Below are 24487 nucleotides of genomic sequence, written 5' to 3'. Positions count from 1 at the left end.
CTTCTTTCTCCCCCCCCTCCCTGCTTCTTTCTCCCCCCCCTCCCTGCTTCTTTCTCCCCCCCTCCCTGCTTCTTTCTCCCCCCCTCCCTGCTTCTTTCTCCCCCCCCTCCCTGCTTCTTTCTCCCCCCCCTCCCTGCTTCTTTCTCCCCCCTCCCTGCTTCTTTCTCCCCCCCCCTGCTTCTTTCTCCCCCCCCTCCCTGCTTCTTTCCCCCCTCCCTGCTTCTTTCCCCCCCTCCCTGCTTCTTTCTCCCCCCTCCCTGCTTCTTTCCCCCCCCCTCCCTGTTTCTTTATTTCCCCACCCTCCCTCCCTGTTTCTTTATTTCCCCTCCCTCCCTGTTTCTTTATTCCCCCCCCTTCCCCCCCCTGTTTCTTTATTTCCCCTTCCTCCCTCCCTCCCTGTTTCTTTATTTCCCCTCCCTCCCTGTTTCTTTATTCCCCCCCTCCCCCCTCCCTCCCTGTTTCTTTATTCCCCCCCCTCCCTGTTTCTTTATTCCCCCCCCCTCCCTGTTTCTTTATTCCCCCCCCCTCCCCTCCCTGTTTCTTTATTTCCCCTTCCTCCCTCCCTCCCTGTTTCTTTATTCCCCCCCCTCCCTGTTTCTTTATTCCCCCCCCCTCCCCTCCCTGTTTCTTTATTTCCCCTTCCTCCCTCCCTCCCTGTTTCTTTATTCCCCCCCCTCCTGTTTCTTTCTCTCCCTCCCTCCCCTACCTATGATGTAGCGTGGCCGAGCGCTGTATAGTCCGCCGGTACAGGTAGCTTTTGTTTCCTGTACCCGGCGGACTAACAGGAAGTGCACACTCAGTGTGCACTTCCTGTTAGTCCGGCCGGGTACAGGAGACAGATGCTCCCTGTACCGGCGGACTATACAGCGCTCGGCTACGCTACAGTGAAGGAGTAACAGGAGGGAGCGCTGAGCGCTTCCCTCCTGTCAGCTCCTCTCTTCATGCTGCGCCCGGGCGGTGCGCTCTCATGGACGCACCAGCCCGGGCAAAGCTGCAGCCGCCTGAGGCTCTCTGCAGAGCGCTCGGGCGGCTGCAGCATCAGGGGGGGGGGCGGCGGAGCTGGGGGGGATTTCCCCATACCTGTCCCCCCCGCATGATTTGCTGGGGGGGATGCGTCCCCCCCATCCCCCCCGGTTCCTACGCCCATGTTCATATGGTAGTTTCACGAACAGTATTGAGATCCACTGTTCGTGAAACAAATCAAACTACCGAATGGGAGACCTCTCAAGGGTGTCATGTGTCTCCTAACGACGGCAACAATGTATCTACAGTCAATTAATAGGTTTAACGGGTGGCCGCCGTTCGTATGCCGAACATCTTTTCTCACGAAAGCCCAGCAGTGTTTGGTCATCTATTGCCTGGAACTAAAATCGGTTACTCGACTTCACGAACACCACTGGACTTCCATGCCGTTCGGATAAAATATCCCTTCGGTAAATTCACGTACACAGTCCATTATCACATTGCAATGTATGTTCATGTAAAATCATCATTCGAATGGCTTTTCTTTTCTAGTGTACGGATCTGAGCGGTATTTCACCAGATGGTGCGCTCAGATCCCAGCTATCCAGCGATAGGTCATTCGGATAAATCTAACAAATATTATACAAGTTATGTATTTTTGTGTAAAAGGGTGTATTTGGCTGTATGGAGAGATAATTCAATTAACAGTATATTCTTAGGTGATTATCTCTCCAGTACAGCCTGGCATGATGGGAAATAGCCTTGCATGGTCAGTTTCCCACACAGTCCACCTGAGGAAAACCCCTGCAGTGCCAGTTTGGAAACCCCTTGAATGGGGACTTGTATAAATATGGTGACAAGGCAATAAAGGCTCAGTTGACTCCCAAACTATGTGTCGTCTAGTTCTTGGGGAAAAGGGATTACTACTACTCTACCTGTATTTTGCATGCTGAATCCTGACTACCAGCGGAGATACCATGGATTATACTAGTACTCCGCTACAAGGTTTATATTCCTGACACTAGTGGTAGAAACACAAGATATTATATTTGAGAACAGATATATTGTTCCCCATGACTGCATGATCCACTCCCTATGTATCGGATGATAGCTTTACCATGTTTGCCTCTCCTAGTCCCTAAAAGTATACTTGGATCCAGAATTGAGCAGGGTTATGGGAATATTTGTTCCAAGCAATATGCTAGTTTCTAAGTGGTTCATAACAGGTGCAGTGTTTATTCCCATACATCTCCGGTAAACAGAAAGCAGAAAGAGAATTAAACTTGCCCAAATGTCATACAAAATCAATTATCATTCATATTGCAAGTAAGATACCCACAGTATGCTCCTATGCAAAATCCACTTACAGTAAAATCATCGGAGATTGGAGAATGCAAATATAATAGAATATTCAAAGCTCTCGAAGATGAGTTATTAAATATTCATTTTACAACTCATGAAAAGTCATTAAATATACCGATATTTACCAAGAGATATTCTGCAACTCAACAGGAAGAGAAATTACATGAATCACAAGCTTGATTTTAGAAAAAGAGACAAATCTATTCAAATGACTTGTTATTTTTGGTATACATTAATCAATATTTTTCCTTTGGGTGTTCGCCAAGCCTAGAATGCTAATCTTACTGCAATAGAAAATGATGTTGACTTAGATTAAACTGCAGCTAAAAAGTCAATTATAGAACAGCTCTTTGAATCCTACATGCTACAATCATTAGAGAATAAATATGTCTACATTTCAGATGATAAATACTGCTAAGAGGTTTTTTTTTTCTTAGTGGAATGTTTGATGTTATGTTTAAGAAAAAGCAAGTCTCTTCGTGAAAGTCTGTATCTTAAATGAAAGTACTTTGGTTATCGAGTTATGCATCATAGTTGTCAGGGTCAGTGTTAATTTCGTCATGCGTGGACTGGGAGAATGAGGCACATGGGGGGCTGAGAGAATGAGACACCTGGGAGGTTCGGGGAATGAGGCACATTAGGCAGCTGGGGGAATGAAACACATGGGGGGCTGTGAGAATGAGACACATGATGGGGCTGGGAAAATGAGACACATAAGAGGCTAGGGGAACGAGACATACGAGGGGGCTAGGGGATTGAGACACATGGGAGGCCAGGTGAATGAGACACACAAGAGGGCTGGGGGAACGAGACACATGAGGGGGCTGGGAGAATGAGACACATGGGGGGACTGGGAGAATGAGACACATGACGGGCTGAGAGAATGAGACACATGATGAGACTGAGGGGAATGAGCACATGGAGGGACTTGGAGGAATGAGGCATGTGGGGGAGACTAGTTGCATGGAGGGCCTAGGGGACACACATAGCGACATAGAGTTACTAGGGGAGAAAAAGACAAGGTGCTGGGGAAAGAGACACACAAATGGGGCTGTGGAGAGGAAGAGACACACAGAGGGGCTGGGAGAGGGAAAAAGAGCCATAGAGGGGCTCGGGAAGAGGCAAGGAGACAGACAAGGGAAGGGGAAAAATAAACAAAAGGGGCTTAGGTGTAGAGAAACCCTGAGTGGCTGGGGGGACACAAAGAAAAACAAAGGGTCTGAGAAGGGGTAAAAGAGACAGACCTGGGCTTGGGAGAGAGACACATAGAGGGACTGGGGGACACAGAGGGGCTGGGGAAGGGGCAAAAGAGACAGATAAAGGATTTAACTAAACCCATTACATTTTAGTTGTGTCGACTAAAATCTACTGGAGATTTAGTCAACTAAAACTGAAACTATTCATATGACTAATATATGACTAAAACTAAAATGGCTTTTTTGAAATTTGCCGTCAAAATTAACAATGATCAGGGTATCACCTCATGCCAGTGTCTAATGCCCACTCGTTGCGATGTGCTGCATCTTTCTCGCCTCCACTTTAGTGTAGACCACTCTGCACTTCTGATGTGATACCATCTGGTCTTTAATACAAAAAGGTACAGTGCGACATTCCTGTGTCAAAAATAATGCAAAAAGTCTTCCCTCGATCCAGCATTAGAATCATGACGCCGCTTGTCGTTTCAGCGTCAAGAATAACGATATAGCCGTACTTCTTTATAGAGCCAAAACGACACAAGTGTGGCATCGCTCATCTATGATGCTCTAGCATCGTTCTGATGAGGTCATTTGCCAGGTTTATATAAACACAGATCACCAGGGGCTCTGTGCTATATCGTGGTCTGTAATGGTCCAGGAGTGTGTTTAATATTGTGCTTTGCAGTTACTGAAATCTGGCTTGTTCTGACTATCCTGATCTCTCTAATCTTGACTTGGATTTGTTTACCCACATTGTTGCTATTCTATACTCATTGACCTCGGCTTGTTCTTTGACTATTCTTTCTCTATATCATGTAAAGACCGGCCACTCTAAGCAGATTTGCATAATGTTTCCAAGTCAGCTATTGGCAGATTTAAACCTTCTCTCCTGGCCTACACTCTCTACGTGTCTTCGCCAGATAAGATGATCTAATTCTAACTCTATGTCTTTGGAGTTGCGTATACATTTTTAACCAATATTTGAATTAACCATATTTGTCGCACATTTTCTAATACATACTCTCTGAGAATGCTACATACTTGTACATGTCTCAAACAAGTATATTTAAGGCAGAAAGCTCTAAACTATCATACCGGCGATTGTCAGGACTTGTTTGTTACCAATGTTTGGCTTCCGACTGATAATACCAACGGTGATTAGAAATATAAATGTAAGTTGCAATCATGTATGAGCTAACTCACACTCAGCTACATGACGCAAAGCCTCCATAGAACCATGGCCCTGTATTGCTCTAGGGACAGGGACACAATAGGCTTAGTAATATAAATTTGTACATGTAATGCTATAGTGTTCCTTTAACAGCTTGTGAATGCTTGTTACCGATAATGGGACTGTGGAGATACTTGTATGGCCTTTTTCCATACTTCCCAAACCGTAGTGACCATAAAGGAACAACTCTCTTTTAGCTGGGATGGATTTAGGTGATTCTAAAACCTAATGATCAACAAAGCAATACAAATGTCAAATTCCTTTTGCAGTTCTTCAAATTCCTGGTTTATACCTCTAATCTGTTTGACCTATTTGTAACCGCAGTACAGCTGTATAATTTAAACTCCGTACGAGGCAGACTTTGTACATTAAGAACACTTTCTTGAAAGAAACAAAATAATCTGGTAAATAAATAATGAGGTAAGTGTGCACGTATAGTAAATATGAACTTTTTTTGCAAGACTTAAAAAAAAACTTAAAACAAGTACAAAACACTTTGTATTAAAACCCATTTTCAGAATAGAATTTTTATATCTCACATTTAATTTTGGTGGTGGCTGCATTTGACAATTCTGTTAAGTTGGTCTATACAGCAAAGCAAAGCCCTTTTATTAATTTTTCTTATTTTCTATTGATCTCTGGTCTCTCCACTGTTACATGATTGTGAGCTTGTCTAGTGACATAGTGTGCTCTCTAGCTTGTTTTGTTATGCAAATTAAGCATGAAACAAATACATCACCCTATTCTCCATCATTGTGTATCTTTTTACTTCCTCACTGTTTTCTAAGCTGCATCTCGCTTGGTGGAGTGATCGTGTTTTTATATGGATTTTTCCGTTTTTCTGTTTGTGACAATATTATATATGTATTATCTTCTCATTAATAAACCATTAAAGAAAAGAAAAAAAACAATGTTTTTATCATCGGTGAAGTGAGAAGAAAGGTTTTGTTTTTTTAAACTGCAAAGGGAAAAAAAACATGGTCACTGACATCACTAAACACCAATCATTTCATAAGATTTCATAACATGGAAGTTTTAAACATCAGTTTTATTGCATAGCATGTGTCCTGACATTCAGAGGATTGAACGCCTAAAGTATCCATATAAATAATACGAGAAATATATGTCTAAAAGCATCCGATTATAAAAGACATCACTTTATTTACACTTCCAAAAACAGTTTGAGGACACTTGCACGTTCTTTTCAGTAAAATATCCAATGAGAAAGCAGGAATCCTCTTAGCCTTGACAAGAAAAATACAGAGTCCTATAAGGAAAATACAGAGTCCTATAAGGAAAATACAGAGTCCTATAAGGAAAATACAGAGTCCTATAAGGAAAATACAGAGTCCTATAAGGAAAATACAGAGTCCTGGGGTAAAGAATGCATTTCATTTGAATTGTTTCTCATAGAAATGACAATCTGCAGGACTCTTGTCTTATAGCATTTGTGACCTTAGTAAAGAAAAATAATAATAATAAAATAAGCCTTAGAATTACGGTATATTCACTGGATTAGGAAATGAGGCTGAATGGCAAGAATGTGCAAATTTTAGGTCAAAAGTTTAGGCACAAATTATGAGAGAAATACAGCAAATCAATGACTATTACACCTACCCACTGTACGCAGTATAGGGACTCAATGCGAGGAAAAGGCTTCCACTTATTGTCTGAATGTCTCTTGCATAGAATTTTAAAGGGTCTGTTCAATATTTTTTTTTTCCTTTTGCATTAATTACTTAAAGAAACACTATTGCTGAAAAGCTTTATGTGTGAAGAGTGTGTCCTCTTTTTTACGTTTTACAAAAAGTGCAGATTTCACAAAAAAAATACACTTTTATAAATTAACCCCAGCCGGTCCTATTACTTCCTGGTTGGTTAGCCCAGTGGAGCAAAACTCAAGAGGCAGCAATTGCCCAGAGCACCTGCCTTGCAAAGACTTCTCAATGAGCTGCATTGGGAAGTCTGTGATTGGACAGCCACAGAAAGTCTGGGCAGGGGTAGAAGGGGAGGGCTTATAAAGGCTGCAGACAAGATAACTGTTTTTATATATGCCCCAATGAAAAAATGCATAATTAAACACATGCATGTTTTCATTGAGTTATATCTACTAGTAATTTAGTTTGGTTTTGTGCAGTGAAATGTCCTTTCAAATACGCTCACACTTCACGAGACACAGAAAGTCTGAGTAGGGTTAGAAGGGGAGGACTTGCAGAGGCTGCAGACAAGATATCTACAGCTTTTGTAAACTGTTTTTCTTCCCACAAAGATATAAAAGAAAAACCTTAAACTATAACTTAATACTATGCCTGTCAAATGCACAATGCTTAATTAATTTATTTTTATTTATTTTTTACAAATGTAGCTAATTTAATGTTACACAGCTTTCAGCTGCAAGCTAACCACTCTAATATATCTCTCAGGAATCCCTCCTGTGTCAGGCGTATGAGATCTGCTTAGCACTCCCATAGGAAGCTACTGAAAAAAACCTGACTGATTTCCTGGTTTGGTGAGAGCTCATTGCGCTGTTCAAAAATTTTATTTTTTTAACTCTTTAGTTCAACATATTTTTTTAATTAGTAATATTTTATTTATCTTTTTTTATTGCAATTGTATTCTCTCCATAAACCGCACAGGAAGTACTAAGTGCGTTGCGTAATATCTTCCTCCATCCGGCCGGAAACAGCACAAATGTTCAACTACACAAACAGCTGTAATGTCTCGATATGGGAAGTCATTACTTCCCATTAAAAAGTTATAGTTTTTATCGTGCTGGAACATTTTACATGATACATTTTACATGATACTTACATTTTAGATAAACACTGCCCTTTAGCAACCGGTATTTCTATTTCTTTTTTTTATGTAGTTGGTAAAAAATACTTTTCAGCTAAAGTTTACTAAAACTCCTGTTCTATCATTGATAAGACTATAATGCAGTATGTCCCCACGGAAACGGCTTAAGTTTCTCTTTGAATCGAGGCCTCCCTGGTCCCACTGCCTATATTACTCTGTTTTTGTCTGTCAGTCTCCAGATAACTATGTAATCCATCTTTCATGCTCTACTATCACCGTGTCTATATGTTTCTCTTATCTGGATTCCCCGCCTCGTATCTTTCCATTTTACAATCTGAACAAAACTTGGTGGCTGTCATTCTGTTGGAGAAATGTGTCTCTGTCTCTCCTATCAAATCCCTCCTGTAAACTTCCCATTTAATTCATTTTCTCTAAAGGCACGTTAAAAATAGGGGATTGGATGAAACAGATCAGCTTTGGTGAATCTATTACAAAACACTGCTAGGGATTAGTTATAATGTAAAGGAAGTCGCGTTCTAAGTGAGAGTTTTATCATCTAAAAAGTAGAATATTTTTAACAAGATAGCAACGTCTGACATCACCTGTTTCATTTTAACAAAGTGTAAATATGGATCCCACAAGGCGCAGAGTGTTTCATTTTACAAGGCCAGTCTTTATTGATTTCAATATATCCCAAGATTAAGGACTTTTACAAACATAGCTATGCAAAGGCGTCCTGCCAAATTGTTGGGATTGCCGGCCCCCGTTTCGTTAATCATTTCCAAAAAGTATCACCTTTTGATGATTTTGGTGTTATTTTTAATAATAATATCAATATATAATAATAACTATACAATATAGTTTTGTATAATATGTGCATCTTTAACAAGATTTAAATTTGTTTTCATTTGTTATCAGTAGACTGTAAACTGCGTTGACAATTTAATTATAATATTTAGGCATGAAAGTAAAAGTTTATAACTTGACCATTTGCCCTGGTTGTCAAGTCTTCACCACATGTTCATATCTGCTATCTTTGTTCATATTGGGTGCAGGACGACAATGTACATTTTCCAAAAAGGGATTGTGTTAGTTTGATGTGCACTAGGTTGACTGGTGTATCCAAGGCTGCCCAGATGCAGAACATTAGAGGAGTCTTCTCTTGAGAGCAGAAATTTACTGATTTAATCTTGTGAAGTGTGAGCGTATTTGAAACGACATCCCGCTCCACAAAAACAAACAAAATTACCAGTAGATATGCCCCAATGAAAACATGCATGCACTTTATTATGCATTATTTTTCTGTTAACAAAAGCTACAGATTTCTTGTCTGCAGCCTATACAAGCCCTCCCCTTCTTACCCCGCCCAGACTTTCTGTGGCTGTCCAATCACAGACTTCCCAATGCAGCTCAATGAGAAGTCTTTGCAAGGCAGGTGCTCTGGGCAATTGAGTTTAGCCACACCGAACAAACTAAACCAGGAAGTTGCCTGATTGGCAGCCAAGGTGATGTAAGAGGGTTTATTTATAAAAGTGCCAATTTCTGTTGAAACCTGGCCTTTTGTAAAGTGAAAAATGAAGACAAGATCTTAAAACATAAAGCACCTTAAACTAAACACTTATAGCTGTTTGGAGATGTCCTTTAATGATGAGTCAATGCTGAGCATTATGAAAACTTGTCTCTGGTGTCACCAGAAAAAAGACTACAGACAACCAACTAGAGGTGGTGGGAGGGGGGTTCAAAATGATGGTTGTTATTACAAACAAGGAGCAGTTACTGTTTAGTGAATCATCCATTTTGTTTGTTTTTTGATGTGGGTTTCCTTCTTATATATAGAGAATGTTGAGCTTGCATACAGTATATCTTTTTTTTTAAATCTCAATTTAAGTTACTATTGGCGCACTTGAACCTGAGTGTAAATTTGAAATGTTAGGTTGTTTTCATTCTGATGCTTCAAAACTGACCATTCTTTGAAAATTACCCGAACTCAGGTTAGTAAGTAGCACTTCCCATGTACCTTTGCCAGCTGTTAATGAAGCAAGCACAACTATGATGTTGTGGTGAATGCACTGCGTTATTGGAAGATGCCTTATTTACATAGAATGCCAGACTGTGCCTTGCAACCAATGTAAATGAGTAAAAGCAACAACACTTAAAAAAAGTTTCCATTTCTGAAAGTTGAGAAAATTTGACAAATCCTCTTACAACGTAATTTCAAAGAATGACGGGCTCACTGCTAAAAATATGATTATTCAATTAAAGGAGACCTAAATTGTAATCATTGATATACAAAATAATTAAACTGTGGTTTCCATTAGGCAACATTAAAAAAACAAAATCAATCTTTGAGCTTGTGGGCCTCTTAATTTGTATTTTAATTTAATTATTTCTAAATCTGTATTTACTACTGGAAGTGTGTGCAGGTTACAGTTTGAAGAAACCCGTATGGATATCAGACATTTCTAATGTTCAAAGATTTAATGAGGTAAAGATAAAAGAATAAAATCAATCACCCCCCGAATTTCTTGTAGAACAGTGACAAGAGCACAAAACAAATGGAATTACTTAGAGACAGAACATATCTGGAGTCGGGACAGGAGGGCTTGCATGACTGCCCCAGAACAAGCTGATAGTTTAGATACTGACACTTTCTATTAAACAACACAATCTACAGCAGACAGCAGAGCTGAACCTGTTAACATCATCACAAACGTAGGATGAGAACAATGATCAATGCTATTTTTCACCAAACAATTTTCAAACGCTCCGTTCAGCCTGACACAAGCTTTATTAATTGGAGAGAATGTTCACATTTCATAAACTGGGTTACCATGATCCCATAAAAAAGTTACTCTCTATCTTTAACGCTAATTTTATTTATTTTATGACAGAGGGAATTACCGTATATTAAAAATTTAACAGGAAAAAACAACAAAATCAAATATTCACTTTAAAGCAGGGGTCCTCAAACTGCGGCCCTGTTGTTGCTGAACTGCAACCCCCATGATTCTTTGAATTACATAGATAGCCAGAGAATCATGGTTGAGTTGTAGTTTAGCAACATCTGGGGGGCTGGAGTTTGAGGACCCCTGCTTTAAAGTATCCACAATTGAGGAGATGGACAAGTTCACATTCAGTTGCTTAGTGTCAAACTTATCTATACATTTGCTCGAAATTTGGTTAGCACAATTAAGAGATGAACTATATTTATTTTTAAAATATAACAAAGTCATGTAAAGTATGACAGGTGTACTTTACATCTATTTAAAAGGCAGATGGTCAAGTTGACCACTTAGGTGTTCATTAGATTCCGTCATCTCTGTTTCTTAGGTTTCTTAAACACCATCAATCTGTTGTTTAAAAGAACAATCCATTAAAAATGACCAATTTAGTAGATATTACCCAAATAAAATAAGCATGTAATTTGTTTTGCATTTTTCTTTTCATTGGGAGAGGGTATATGAAATTGTGGCTTGCAATTGCTGCATATCTCTTGTCTGCTGCCTTTGCAAGCCCTCCCCTTCTAACCCCGCCCAGACTTTCTGTGGCTGTCCAATCATAGTCTTCCTAATGCTGCTCAATGAAAAGTATTTGCAAGGCACGTGCTCTGGGCAATTCCTCTTTGAGTTTACCTCCACTGAGCTAACCAAACCAAGAAGTAACAGGACCTGCTGTCTGATTGACAGCCAAGATGTATCAAGGTTCATTTTGAAAAGTGCTAATTTCTATTGTAATCTGCATTTTTTTGTAAACTGAAAAAAATAAATAAACGAGGGGGCGCTCTATTTAATGTTCCTTTTAATGTGCACACAGAATGAACATATTTATTCACCTGGGCAATGCCTGGTGACATTTCTTCTATAGCTTGTGAAACAAGAATGTTTGATAAGGCATTTTAACAAAGTAACAAAAAATCTGCATTATCCTAGAGATCGATAGGATACTTTCACTAGCCCGCTTTTTTGGTTAACAGCACTTGCAGCATAAAGCACAATTTATTGCCAGAAATGAAACTCTCCTCTTGAAATAGTGTATCCTTGCCCTGTTCCTAAAGAGAAGGCTGTGCTGTTCCTTCCCTGTCACAGCGTCCAGACATATTGAGATTGACAAATTAGTTTATGTAGCGGGCAGAATATATGAATCACTTTAATCAGTTTTCTCTTCTGCATTCATTTTTTTTCCCAGAGATAATATATTGACTCATCAAATGAATGTGTTCTCCTGTGAGACAGAGGAGCGTAATGTGGATGTGTTATATCTCGAGATACGGATCTACACAGTCAATATTCTTCTGATTGAATTTTAAGCCCATGACAGGCAAACACCGCCTCCGTTTATTTTATTTATTTTTAAATTTGCTGAGCGGAGGAAAACGCGTAAAAAAAATAAAAGAATTTCTACACCTTAGAGATAAGGGTTCTTATTAACACATCAAAGAAAGCCAGTTCGTTGTGTTTGTTTTTGCACAGAGTAGCTGAAATTTGACAAATTGCAATGTATTTTCAATCTGAGTGCCACCTGTACGACTATTTCTAATATACCCAGCTGAAAGCATTACATTTATTATACATTTTTGAACCAATTCGAATGTATTGGACTAGAAATCTTTGTCTGTGCGTGAAATCTACAGATTATAATTTTTTTTGCATTTATAACTTTTTTTTTTACCTTATAGCTTACACGCTTGTTGTTCATATTTTGTTATTTAATTTAAAGTAAATAATCTACTTGGGACTGATATTCCCATCATTCATCAATTGGATACAGAATGTGTGCACGCTATAATAACAGTAGATATATCTTTTAGCTTGAGCAGTGCCTATTCTCTATGCTGCCATATACTGAAGCCTGGAATTACTGGATATTGTGAGAAGTTTTAATATGAAGAGGTTATGTTTTAATAGGTGCCAACTGTCCTGAATTGGCTGTGAAAGTCCTGCATTTTGGGATCCTGTCCTAGCTATATTAGGTACCTAGGATTTATCCCGTAGTTTGAATCCTAAAGCAGGTTTCAAATTACAGGAGAGGACTGGGCATCAGGACCATGCACAGACTGCTTCAGCAGTGGTCTGCCTTGAGGGGGCTGGCTGTCATTTAGCCAGACCACCTTCTTTAGAGAAGAACCAACCACGCATAGTGCCAACCAGGACCATTTGAAGGAATTTGGGGGCCCCAAGCAAAATGGACATGGAGGGCCCCCCCACACGCACGCAAAGCCTACAGGAACCATAGCATAGCCATACAGGTTAAGTTCAGCCACATTTTATATCAATAAAAAAGGCTCACAGTGCAAATACTGCTGTTGCATATAATGTGCATAAAATTTAAACATTTTCAACAATTGCACATTTGCAAATACCACCACAGTACCATAAAATCAAATATACCTTAAAAAGGTGCGCAATAACTAAATCCAACATACTTAAAACACACACACACACTAACAGACATACACACACTAACACACACACACACACTAACAGACATACACACACTCACACTAACAGACACACACACACACACACACACTAACAGACATACACACACTCACATTAACATTTTTCAGTTCTCACAAACATGTGCAAATTATCTAAAACTGCTCCCCGGTGTCCTTTTTACTCCTCCCTCCCCTCCCCCTCCCTGTGTCCTTCTTACTCCCCTCCCCCTCCCTGTGTCCTTCTTACTCCCCCCCTCCCCATGTTTTTTTTTACTCCCCCCCTATGTTTTTTTTTAACTCCCCCCCTCCCTCCCTCCCTCTGTTCTTTTTACTCCCCCTCCCTATGTTGTTCTCAGTTCTGACCTCACGTTCCCTGTAGCGTGGCCGAGCTCCTCTTCCTCCTGGCTGTCAGTCCAGCCGGGTACCTGGCCGTACTGAAAGGGAGTGAGCACTCAGTGTGCACTTCCATTCAGTCCGGCCGGGAACAGGAAACGAAATCTCCTGTACCGACTGACAGCCAGGAGGAAGAGGAGCTCGGCCACGCTACAGGGAAGGGGAGGTGACGAGAGAGGAGTGCTGCAGCCGTCTGAGGCTCTCTATAGAGCGCTCAGGCGGCTTCAGCCTTATAGGAAGCACCGGCTCTGCTTGGGGCCCCAGGCCAGCTCGGGGCCCCAAGCAATAGCTTGGTGTGCCTGCCCAGTGGCGACGGGCCTGGTGCCAACCACCATCTTGGAAGATGGGCAGGGATGATTGGTAGGCATGTGCTTTAGGAATTCATACTAACCACTGCAGATAGTGGCTAGTCTTGACTCGTGATCAGTGGTGGCCACTGGCCAGTGTTATTTTAAGATGCCAGGCCACCAGACTCCACCTACATCTCTGGAATTCGGATCGCCTCACCTCTATTGGACACCTATGAAATATTATAAACAGCTGTCACAATAATTAAACAAAACATCTTGATATCCTTTCTTTACTACTTTGAGTGTCATTGCAAAGCAATGAAAGTGGCACACCACTGGCACTGAAGGTTAAAAGCTCAGTGTGCAGGAAATTGATGGCGTAGGTTAATGAGTTACACTATCCCTGTTTTGATACAATGAGTAGGAGTCAAATAAGAAATTATTAAAATTGGCAGAAAAAAATCCAGTTTAAATTTTTTTAACTTGGGTATACAGGAAAGACAATATTGGAACTGTGCATGGAAACCTGGGATAGAGCTGACATGAGGGAGACATTTCTGGAAGGCATACAGTGTTTCTATTGGATGACAAATTAAAGGGACACTCTAAGCACCAAAACAACTTCATACAGATCATGCCCCTGCTGCCTCACTGCTCAGTTATTTGCCATTTAGGAGTCAAATCACTTTGTTTGTGGCCCTTGTCACACTTCCTTGCATGTGATCACACATTTCCTGTAAACAGAGATCAAATGTTTAAACTTCCTGTATTGCACAGTGTGTTTAATTTACAATTTCATATATTGTGCACTGTTAAGCCTCCTGTATGGGATTACAGTTTAATTAACAAAGCAAGAGATGAAAACAAAAAAATCTAAACCCACTGTGTTATAAAATCTGATTGAGAATGAAACAATTTTTTCATGTCTGTATGAATCACATTTAGGGGGCTTCCTGCACATCAGACAGACTGGGCGGTTGGATATGACATCATGCCACCCGTTGCCTGTCTTGGTGTTTCTTTGTGGCATGCAAATTTGCTAACAGTAATTCCATCTTTTGCACAGTCCATACTGATGTTTCTTTGGTTACTGAGCAGCCACCGGTAATGCTGCTGTGTTGACGTGACCATACGCACTTACCATTTTCTCCAGTACTACCCTACAAGCACATGCTTTGTGTAAATGAAACTGCAAGAGTTAAATATTACGTACATTAATGTAAAATAAACTATTAAGAATTTAAAAAAACAAAACAAACGTTGGCATAATCAATAGATCAACTATAATAACCATTAGATTGTGCTAAAATTTAACCTGAAGTGTTTTTTTTTTTTTTATATTATTTATTATACTGTAATACAATGTATCTGCATGTTGTACTGCCATGTGCCTTCTTGTCAGATAAAGGTTGCCCAGGGCTAGGCAGGGTGCAATATGGAGCTCGCAATTATAGAGCCGGGCTCTGTGTGTATGAGTAATGTGTGTGGTGGCTGAGTATTGTGTGTGTGAGATTAAGTGCTGAAGGGTGAGAGCTGTATGGGGGGGAGGAGAGGTAGGCTGTGTGTGTCTGTGTGTGCCGGTTGAGAGTTGTATTTGTGATGAACAGGGCCGCCATCAGGGCATGACAACCGTGACAATTGTCACGGGCCTGGGCGGCCCCACGTGTATTAGCTTAACTGCCGCCGGTGCATCTGCACCGGGGCCCACACGCTGATGGGGCCCATCAGGTGGCCCAAGCATTTAAGGCCACCCAATGGGCCCTATTATCTTCAGGGGCCCGGTCAGCGCTGTAATAGCGCGACCGGGCCCCTTTAAAAAGAAAATGCAGCCGGAAAGCAAGTGCTGCTGGGAGGGAGTGACGTCCGGTCACTTCCTCCCTGTTTACTCCGCGCGGGGGAAGGAGAAGAGAAAGGCCGCGAGGAGAGGCAGCCGACGCACATCATCCCCATCCCCTCCTGCGAAATGGTAAGGAAGAGAGTGGCTGAAAATGAGGTGTGTGTATGTATGCCAGTGTGCCAGTGTATGTATGCCAGTGTATGTATGCCAGTGTATGTATGCCAGTGTATGCCAGTGTATGTATGCCAGTGTATGTATGTGTGTATATGCCAGTGTATGCCAGTGTATGTATGTGTGTATGCCAGTGTATGTATGCCAGTGTATGTGTGTATGCCAGTGTATGCCAGTGTATGTATGCCAGTGTATGTATGTGTGTATGCCAGTGTATGCCAGTGTATGTATGCCAGTGTGCCAGTGTATGTGTGTGTATGCCAGTGTATGTATGCATGCATGCCAGTGTATGTATGCCAGTGTGCCAGTGTATGTATGTGTGTATGCCAGTGTATGTATGTATGCATGCCAGTGTATGTATGCCAGTGTATGTATGCCAGTGTGCCAGTGTATGTATGCCAGTGTGCCAGTGTATGTATGTGTGTAGGTCAGTGTATGTATGTGTGTATGCCAGTGTGCCAGTGTATGTATGTGTGTATGCCAGTGTATGTATGTATGCATGCCAGTGTATGTATGCCAGTGTGCCAGTGTATGTATGTATGCATGCCAGTGTGCCAGTGTATGTATGTGTGTAGGTCAGTGTATGTATGTGTGTATGCCAGTGTGCCAGTGTATGTATGTGTGTATGCCAGTGTATGTATGTATGTATGCCAGTGTATGTATGCCAGTGTATGTATGTGTGTATGCCAGTGTATGCCAGTGTGTGTATGCCACTGTATGTATGCCAGTGTATGTATGCCAGTGTATGTATGTGTTTATACCAGTGTATGTATGTGTGTATGCCAGTGTATGTATGTGTGTATGCCAGTGTATGTATGTATGCATGCCAGTGTATGTATGCCAGTGTATGTATGCCAGTGTGCCAGTGTATGTATGTGTGTATGCCAGTGTATGTATGTGTGTATGCCAGTGTGCCAGTGTATGTGTGTGTGTGTGCCAGTGTATGTATGCCAGTGTATGTATGTGTGTATGCCAGTGTATGGCAGTGTATGTATGTGTGTATGCCAGTGTGCCAGTGTATGTATGTGTGTATGCCAGTGTGCCAGTGTATGTATGCCAGTGTATGTATGTATGTATGCCAGTGTATGTATGCCAGTGTATGTATGTATGTATGCCAGTGTATGTATGTGTGTATGCCAGTGTATGTATGCCAGTGTGTGTATGCCACAGTGTGTGTGTGTGTATGCCACAGTGTGTGTATGTATGTATGTATGCCAGTGTGTGTGTATGTATGTATGTATGTATATATCAGTATGCAGTATGTGTATGTATATGTATGTTTGTCAGTATGTATGTCTGCATGTATATGTGTGTGTGTGTCAGTATCTCCCTATGCATGTGTGTATGTCTGTTTCAGTATTTGTATATGTTAGTGTGTGTGTATTCCTGTGGGCGGGATTTGGAGGCGGGCCTTCTGGGCGGGCTTGACGGGGGGCCCAGACCTTGAGCTGTGTTAGGGGCCCCAAAATTTCTGATGGCGGCCCTGGTGATGAATAAATTGTGTATGTGTTTTGTGTGTAGGGGAGTCTGGGTGTTATGTGTGTTCTATCCTCTCCCTCCTGGTTACCGTTCCTAATGGTCCAGTGTAGTGTGAGCTGCATCCCTGTTAGTCCAGTGGGTGAGCTTTTTGAACTGCACCAATATCGGGTGCAGATCACTTTAGGAGTGCCTTTGGTGTTCTGGTTGCCTAATAGATAATGTGGCTCTGCTTCTTGCACCTTTTATACGCAGAAGGTCCCTTTAATAGATCTTGCAAAGGTATCAATATTTTTATGTCCGTACTATTTGTAGCAGATGCTTAAATTTTAATAAATATGTATTTTCTGAAAGTGTTTTTTTTCCTCCTTTTTTTTTCTACAAAAGCCTCTCATCTCTTTGACAAAAATGCTTCCTGTAAGGGAATGATATTTTTCTTGCAGATAAGGAATTATATCTGTCAGCAGCAATCTGGTTCAGTAGGTTTCAACTTACAGAAATTATGATTAGACTTGCCCTCTACTGCACAAGCTCTTTAATCCCCAATACAGCGTGAGCTGATCCTCTCTGACTTCTGTAATAGGAATAAGACACGGCTGAACTTTATTTTCTTGCAGAAATGTCTTTCCGCGTTTGGATGTGCGGTGGAAGTTTGGAGATAATACCCTGCAGCCGAGTGGGACATGTTTTTAGAAAGAAGCATCCGTATGTCTTTCCGGAGGGGAATGTCAACACGTATATAAAGTAGGTGAAGTGTTTTCCTGTTTATAGACTCTACCTTGACAGCTGAAAGAATGTATCTCGGGTGACCAACAGATCGTTTGTCTGGTGTGTTGGCATTGTATCTCCAATGATGTTCTACCAGTCTTTGACAATCCATACTCGTTTGACCGTGGCTGTCAAAACATGGCTGATGTAATTCTACAACCGCTGGAGAGCAGTGGCGTCACTAGGGGGGGGCATGGCCCCCCCTAGATCAGGCTGTGCCCCCCTTTGTGCCCCCCAAATGAAAGTTACTGCTCGCTGGGCTTTATTATGTTCACTCAGCCTGTTACAGTCCGAGGGAATTCAGTGCAGAGGGACTCACTGCTGAGGGCTGTGGATAGCTGCTGAGGGCTGGAGCGGCTGCATTGAGGCTGCTGGGGGCAGGAGGGAGCACTGACAGTCTCCCTTCCGAATTCCCAGCAGCTTCCCCTGCACTCAGGCTCCAGCTTTGCATCGCGTGTGCAGGCTCCGCCCCCGCCACAATAGCTCCACCCACACATCCGCCTCCCACCCAAGCTCCGCCCCCACAGTAAAGCAGTAGACCTTGCTGCAGTTTGAAGAGGCCATAGTGTAGTGAGTATTACAAAATAATGTGAGGATTAAACATGCAACTATTTTAGCATACTTATACCGTATGAAATATATAATCAAAATACACTGGACGTTAAATGATTTTGTATTTCATTGTGTTAAAATATCACATGGAGCAAGGTTTCAGTGTAATGTTTGTAATGTAATGAGAATCAGCTAGTTCCTGAATAGTTTTGCAAGGTGCAAGAAACCACAGTGTTCTGACTATTCCTTTTATTTTGAACAACTTTGTGGCCCTACCCATAGACATAGAATACCTAGACGCTGCATTGTGTGCTGAGCGGCGAGGAATGCGGGCACCATCTTGGACCGGTCGCCACTCTACCAAAGCTATTGAAGAACCCTTGGAAAGTCCATCTCACAAAAGGTAAGTGAAGGACTTGGGACTATGTGTGCTGGGGTAGGCTGGCGTAGGGGTATTAACACTGTAGGGGTATTAATGACCAGGGGTATGGGTATTAAGGACTAGGGGTAGGGGTATTAAGGACTAGGGGTAGGGGTATTAAGGATTAGGGGTAGGGGTATTAAGACTATAAGTGCCCCAAGTCCTTCACTTACCTTTTGTGAGATAGACTTTCCAAGGGTTCTTCAATAGCTTCAGTAGAGCTGCGACCGGTCCAAGATGGCGCCCGCATTCCTCAACGCTTAGCACGCAATGCCATAGACGTGCGACGTCTAGGTATTCTATGTCTATGGCCCTACCTGGACTGGTTGCCATATGTATCATACAGGAAATGACTGCCATGTTTGATAGCCACTGTAATAATGACAAGTAATGCTTCTGGTGAGGTCTAAGGCAGAAAGGAACTGTGTGCGCCACAATAACTAATATTTAATTTGCTCTGTATAAGTCACGTTTGTATGCCTATTACAAATGTTGAGGATGTTTTTTTCTGTTCTCTATAAAGGATTAGTAGGTTAAAGGGACACTCCAGGCACCCAGACCACTTCTGCTCATTGGAGTGGTCTGGGTGCCAACTCCCACTACCCTTAACCCTGCAAGTGTAATTATTGCAGTTTTTCATAAACTGCAATATTTACATTGCAGGGTTAACTCCACCTCTAGTGGCTGTCTATTAGACAGCCACTAGAGGTCACTTCCTGGGTTCTAGCACAGGTTTCCTGTGCTAGAGCGTCGCTGGACATCCTCACGCTGTGTGAGGACCTCCAGCGTCGCTCAAAACCCCATAGGAAAGCATTGAAATGATTTTTCAATGCTTTCCTATGGGGAGACGTAATGCGCATGCGCGGCATTTCCGCGCATGCGCATTAGGTCTCCTCGGCCGGTGAGCGAGATTAGTCTCGCCCACCGGCCGACGTAATCACTAGGAGGAGCGTCGCGGAGGCGGAGACAGCGGCGAGGGACATCGCCGCTGTCCCAGGTAAGTGACTGAAGGGGTTTTCACCCCTTCAGTAACCGGGGATTGGTGGGTGGGAGGGAGAGGGACCCTCCAGTGCCAGGAAAACTGATCGTTTTTCTGGCACTGGAGTTTCCCTTTAATGGAAAGCAATGTCACCTCTGTTTATATATAATAATAACAACCTAATAACCTATTAAGATAATGCTAATCCTTCATTTGTATCCTCCACCGTGGGAAAGGGAGGATATGCTATAAATTACTAATTTTCCAGTAATGATAATTTCAGATCTTCTTGGGACGCCTTTGGTTCAGCTAAGAACAACCCCCTTTTTTTATCTGAGACGTAGAAGTGCACTCATATTGTAGAAAGAAGGAACACTCTAGGTCTGTGTGTCTGTGTGTGTATGGACCCAGCAGTCTGTGTGTGTGTCTGTGTGTGTGTATGGACCCAGCAGTCTGTGTGTGTGTGTATGGACTCCACAGTCTGTGTGTGTGTGTATGGACTCCACAGTCTGTGTGTGTGTGTATGGACTCCACAGTCTGTGTGTGTGTGTATGGACTCAGCAGTCTGTGTGTCTGTGTGTGTATGGACTCAGCAGTCTGTGTGTCTGTGTGTGTATGGAGTCAGTAGTCTGCGTGTGTGTATGGAGTCAGCAGTCTGTGTGTCAGTCTTGGTGTCAGTCTGTGTGTCTGTGTGTGTATGGAGTCAGCAGTCTGTGTGTGTGTGTGTGTGTGTGTATGGAGTCAGCAGTCTGTGTGTCTGTGTGTGTGTATGGAGTCAGCAGTCTGTGTGTCAGTCTTGGTGTCAGTCTGTGTGTCTGTGTGTGTATGGAGTCAGCAGTCTGTGTGTCTGTGTGTGTAAGGACTCAGCAGTATGTGTGTGTGTCTGTGTGTGTATGGACTCAGCATTCTGTGTGTATGGACTCAGCAGTCTGTGTGTGTGTATGGACTCAGTAGTCTCTGTGTGTGTGTGTGTATGGACTCAGTAGTCTCTGTGTGTGTGTGTGTATGGACTCAGCAGTCTGTGTGTCTGTGTGTGTATGGACCCAGCAGTCTGTGTGTCTGTGTGTATGGACTCAGCAGTCTGTGTGTGTGTGTGTGTGTGTGTGTGTGTGTGTGTGTGTGCATGGACTCAGCAGTCTGTATGTGAGTGTGGACTCGGCAGTCTGTGTGTGTGTGTGTGTGTATGGACTCAGCAGCCTGTGTGTCTGTGTGTGTGTGTGTGTGTGTGTGTATGGACTCAGCAGTCTGTGTGTCTGTGTGTGTATGGACTCAGCAGTCTGTGTGTCTGTGTGTGTTGGACTCAGCAGTCATGTGTGTCTGTGTGTGAATGGACTCAGTAGTGTGTGTATGGACTCAGCAGTCGGTGTGTACGTGTATAAATCAGCCTGTGTGCATTCAGGAGTCTGTGTGTGTGTGTGTATTCAGCAGTCTCTCTGTGTTCGTATTCAGTGTACTGTGTGTATGTACTCAGCAGTCTATCAATAATTAAAAAATGTATTCCAGTGAGTTGTCTTGTAGGAAGGGCCCCAGTGCACTGCTTTGAGAGAGACAGAGAGCAGCGCCATACAGTGAGCACTGACTGTCTTGGGATATAATACACAAACAGACCTGTATTATACAGTCGGTGCTTCCTGTATATTGCTGCTCTCTGTATAATACAGGTCTGTGTGTATAATATCCTGAACAGTCAGTGCTCCCTATATAGTGTTGCTCTCTGTATAATACAGGTCTGTGTGTATAATATCCTGGAACAGTCAGTGCTCCCTGTATAGTGCTGCTCTCTGTATAATACAGGTCTGTGTGTATAATATCCTGGGACAGTCAGTGCTCCCTGTATAGTGCTGCTCTCTGTATAATACATGGCTGTGTGTATAATATCCTGGAACAGTCAGTGCTCCCTATATAGTGCTGCTCTCTGTATAATACAGGGCTGTGTGTATAATATCCCAGGACAGTCATTGCTCACTGTATGGCGCTGCTCTCTGTATAATACAGGCCTGTGTCTGTATAATATCCTGGGACAGTCGGTGCTTCCTGTATAGTGCTGCTCTCTGTATAATACAGGTCTGTATATAATATCCTGGAACAGTCAGTGCTCCCTATATAGTGCTGCTCTCTGTATAATACAGGGCTGTGTCTGTATAATATCCCAGGACAGTCATTGCTCACTGTATGGCGCTGCTCTCTGTATAATACAGGTCTGTGTGTATAATATCCCGGGACAGTCAGTGCTCCCTGTATAGTGCTGCTCTCTGTATAATACAGGGTTGTGTGTATAATATCCTGAACAGTCAGTGCTCCCTATATAGTGTTGCTCTCTGTATAATACAGGTCTGTGTGTATAATATCCTGGAACAGTCAGTGCTCCCTGTATAGTGCTGCTCTCTGTATAATACAGGTCTGTGTGTATAATATCCTGGGACAGTCAGTGCTCCCTGTATAGTGCTGCTCTCTGTATAATACATGGCTGTGTGTATAATATCCTGGAACAGTCAGTGCTCCCTATATAGTGCTGCTCTCTGTATAATACAGGGCTGTGTGTATAATATCCCAGGACAGTCATTGCTCACTGTATGGCGCTGCTCTCTGTATAATACAGGCCTGTGTCTGTATAATATCCTGGGACAGTCGGTGCTTCCTGTATAGTGCTGCTCTCTGTATAATACAGGTCTGTATATAATATCCTGGAACAGTCAGTGCTCCCTATATAGTGCTGCTCTCTGTATAATACAGGGCTGTGTCTGTATAATATCCCAGGACAGTCATTGCTCACTGTATGGCGCTGCTCTCTGTATAATACAGGTCTGTGTGTATAATATCCCGGGACAGTCAGTGCTCCCTGTATAGTGCTGCTCTCTGTTTAATAAATGTATTGAGTTTTGCGGCAGTGGGTGTGGTAAACTTTCAATGTAATAATTGATAGCTGTGTTGTAAAATGTCCTTGGAATTTTTTTTCAAATGTTGGTAACTGTGGCGAAACCAACCTCGCCACTGGGCCCTGGAGAAGCCTGTTTGCTAGCCTCCTACCTGCTGACTATGGCCCCTGGGTTATTTGGGGCATATTGTACTGTATATTGCTGCTACTGGCCCTTTTAACAGCATCTATGGACATATTGGGACTTTTGGGACTACTGTTCTATTCTAGTGTACTGCCTGTAATATTATATGTGTATTAAGTTTAACCTGGGATATATATGCAGCATTCAACTGATTGTTCGGTAGAATCACTCCATTCATTATATTGAGTGAAACTACCGAACAACCAGACCACCCAGGAATAAGTGTGCCTCCAATTACAGTTTGCAACAATGTTGCAAACGGGTAATTGGCAATCCGTGTAATGTATTCTTTGTCCTCTGGGTGGCCGCCATTCGGGAAACAAACACGTGGCGGCGGCCATCTTAAACTACCGAACAGCGGTGTTTTGCCGTCGAGTGTCTGGAACTAAAATCGGACACTTGACTAGGCAAACACCGCTGAGACCTCCATACTTCCAGAAATTCGTATGGAAACTACCGAATGACCCGCCGTTCGGTAGAAAGAACCCCATAAACAAGGGAATTCATTCAAACCCTCTCCAGGCTCTATAACACAGGCAATTCGCCTGTTTTCATTCCCTTGTTTGTGACCGACCGCAGGGCCAAAATGCATGGAACTGTTTTCGGATACTTTACCCATGCGGTCGGTCAAATCTTTGGAACCCCATATCTCACGAACCATTCATCCGAATTACTTGAATTTTGGATATGTTGTCCCCCTGAATAAGGGCTATCCAGCGATGCTGGATTTAAAGGTGTACCCCCGGGTTTTGGGGTACATCCAGAACTTGGCTGAAAAAGTGTACCGGATAATTGATTTTAATGTTATCTGAGGGGAGGGGATGTGTGGGCTGAACCATGTATGTGATTATTTTATGCCTCCCCCTGGGTGTGGCCTGTATGTGGATTAGTGTAATAAAAGCCAGGCTGGATGAGCCAGTCCAGAGTTCCTGTTTTAACCTCAAAGTGATGTGTCGTCTCATTATTGGGGGAAGGATTTATTGTATGCTGTTCCAGTTGACTGCTAGGGGTACAAGCCTATTCGTATGGTTCCTATTCAATGGTCTACAGCATTCATACGCTTGGGAGAATTTAAAGGTTTCTTGGATTCGGTGATTATGGTGTCTGCCAGAGTGCTTGGAGTCCTCAGGAAGCACTAGGAGCATCCTTTAACGGAGGTACCAAGTCGGGGTGCCAGGTGATCCGTTACATTGGTGGCAGCGGTGGGATGGCGTCCTAGTGCGAGGTAAAGCAGCTCGGAGACACAGTGCGTTTGGATTTACAATTGAGGGCGACGCTGGTGTGCATACAGCGTCCCTGTTTACATAAAGATTTGGGAAAATGGGGTTCGTAGACCCCTGGGCAACACACACACCTGAGGAAGAGAGTGAATTAGAATGGAGAGATAATGCCCGGATAGAATTATGGTACGATGCCCTGGAGGAAGTCCAGTATCAACGGCAGCAGCGCCTTCCTGGTGCCGCATACCGGTTGGAGGAACAAATGGCCTGGCGGATGCCGCTTCTGGGAGACCAACCTGGAGGGCAGCGGGTAAGACAACTCGAGTACCTCGTGGA

At 42.7% G+C, this 24487-nt stretch overlaps 1 protein-coding gene across 2 annotated transcripts in view; it reads left to right on the top strand.

Moving 5' to 3' along the window:
- GALNT14 (polypeptide N-acetylgalactosaminyltransferase 14) overlaps positions 1-24487 on the top strand; it is a 555349-nt gene that overhangs the window by 495654 nt on the left and 35208 nt on the right. For both annotated transcript variants that reach the window (XM_063444081.1, XM_063444080.1), the window contains exon 10: positions 17770-17896. In XM_063444081.1, the coding sequence (XP_063300151.1) occupies positions 17770-17896 (127 nt within the window). The remainder of the gene's footprint in view (positions 1-17769; positions 17897-24487) is intronic.

Source organism: Pelobates fuscus, chromosome 2 (genome assembly GCF_036172605.1).
Source record: "Pelobates fuscus isolate aPelFus1 chromosome 2, aPelFus1.pri, whole genome shotgun sequence".
NCBI lineage: Eukaryota > Metazoa > Chordata > Amphibia > Anura > Pelobatidae > Pelobates > Pelobates fuscus.
The sequence above is the reverse complement of the archived record's forward strand: the minus strand, read 5'-3'. Positions and strand labels throughout refer to the sequence as shown.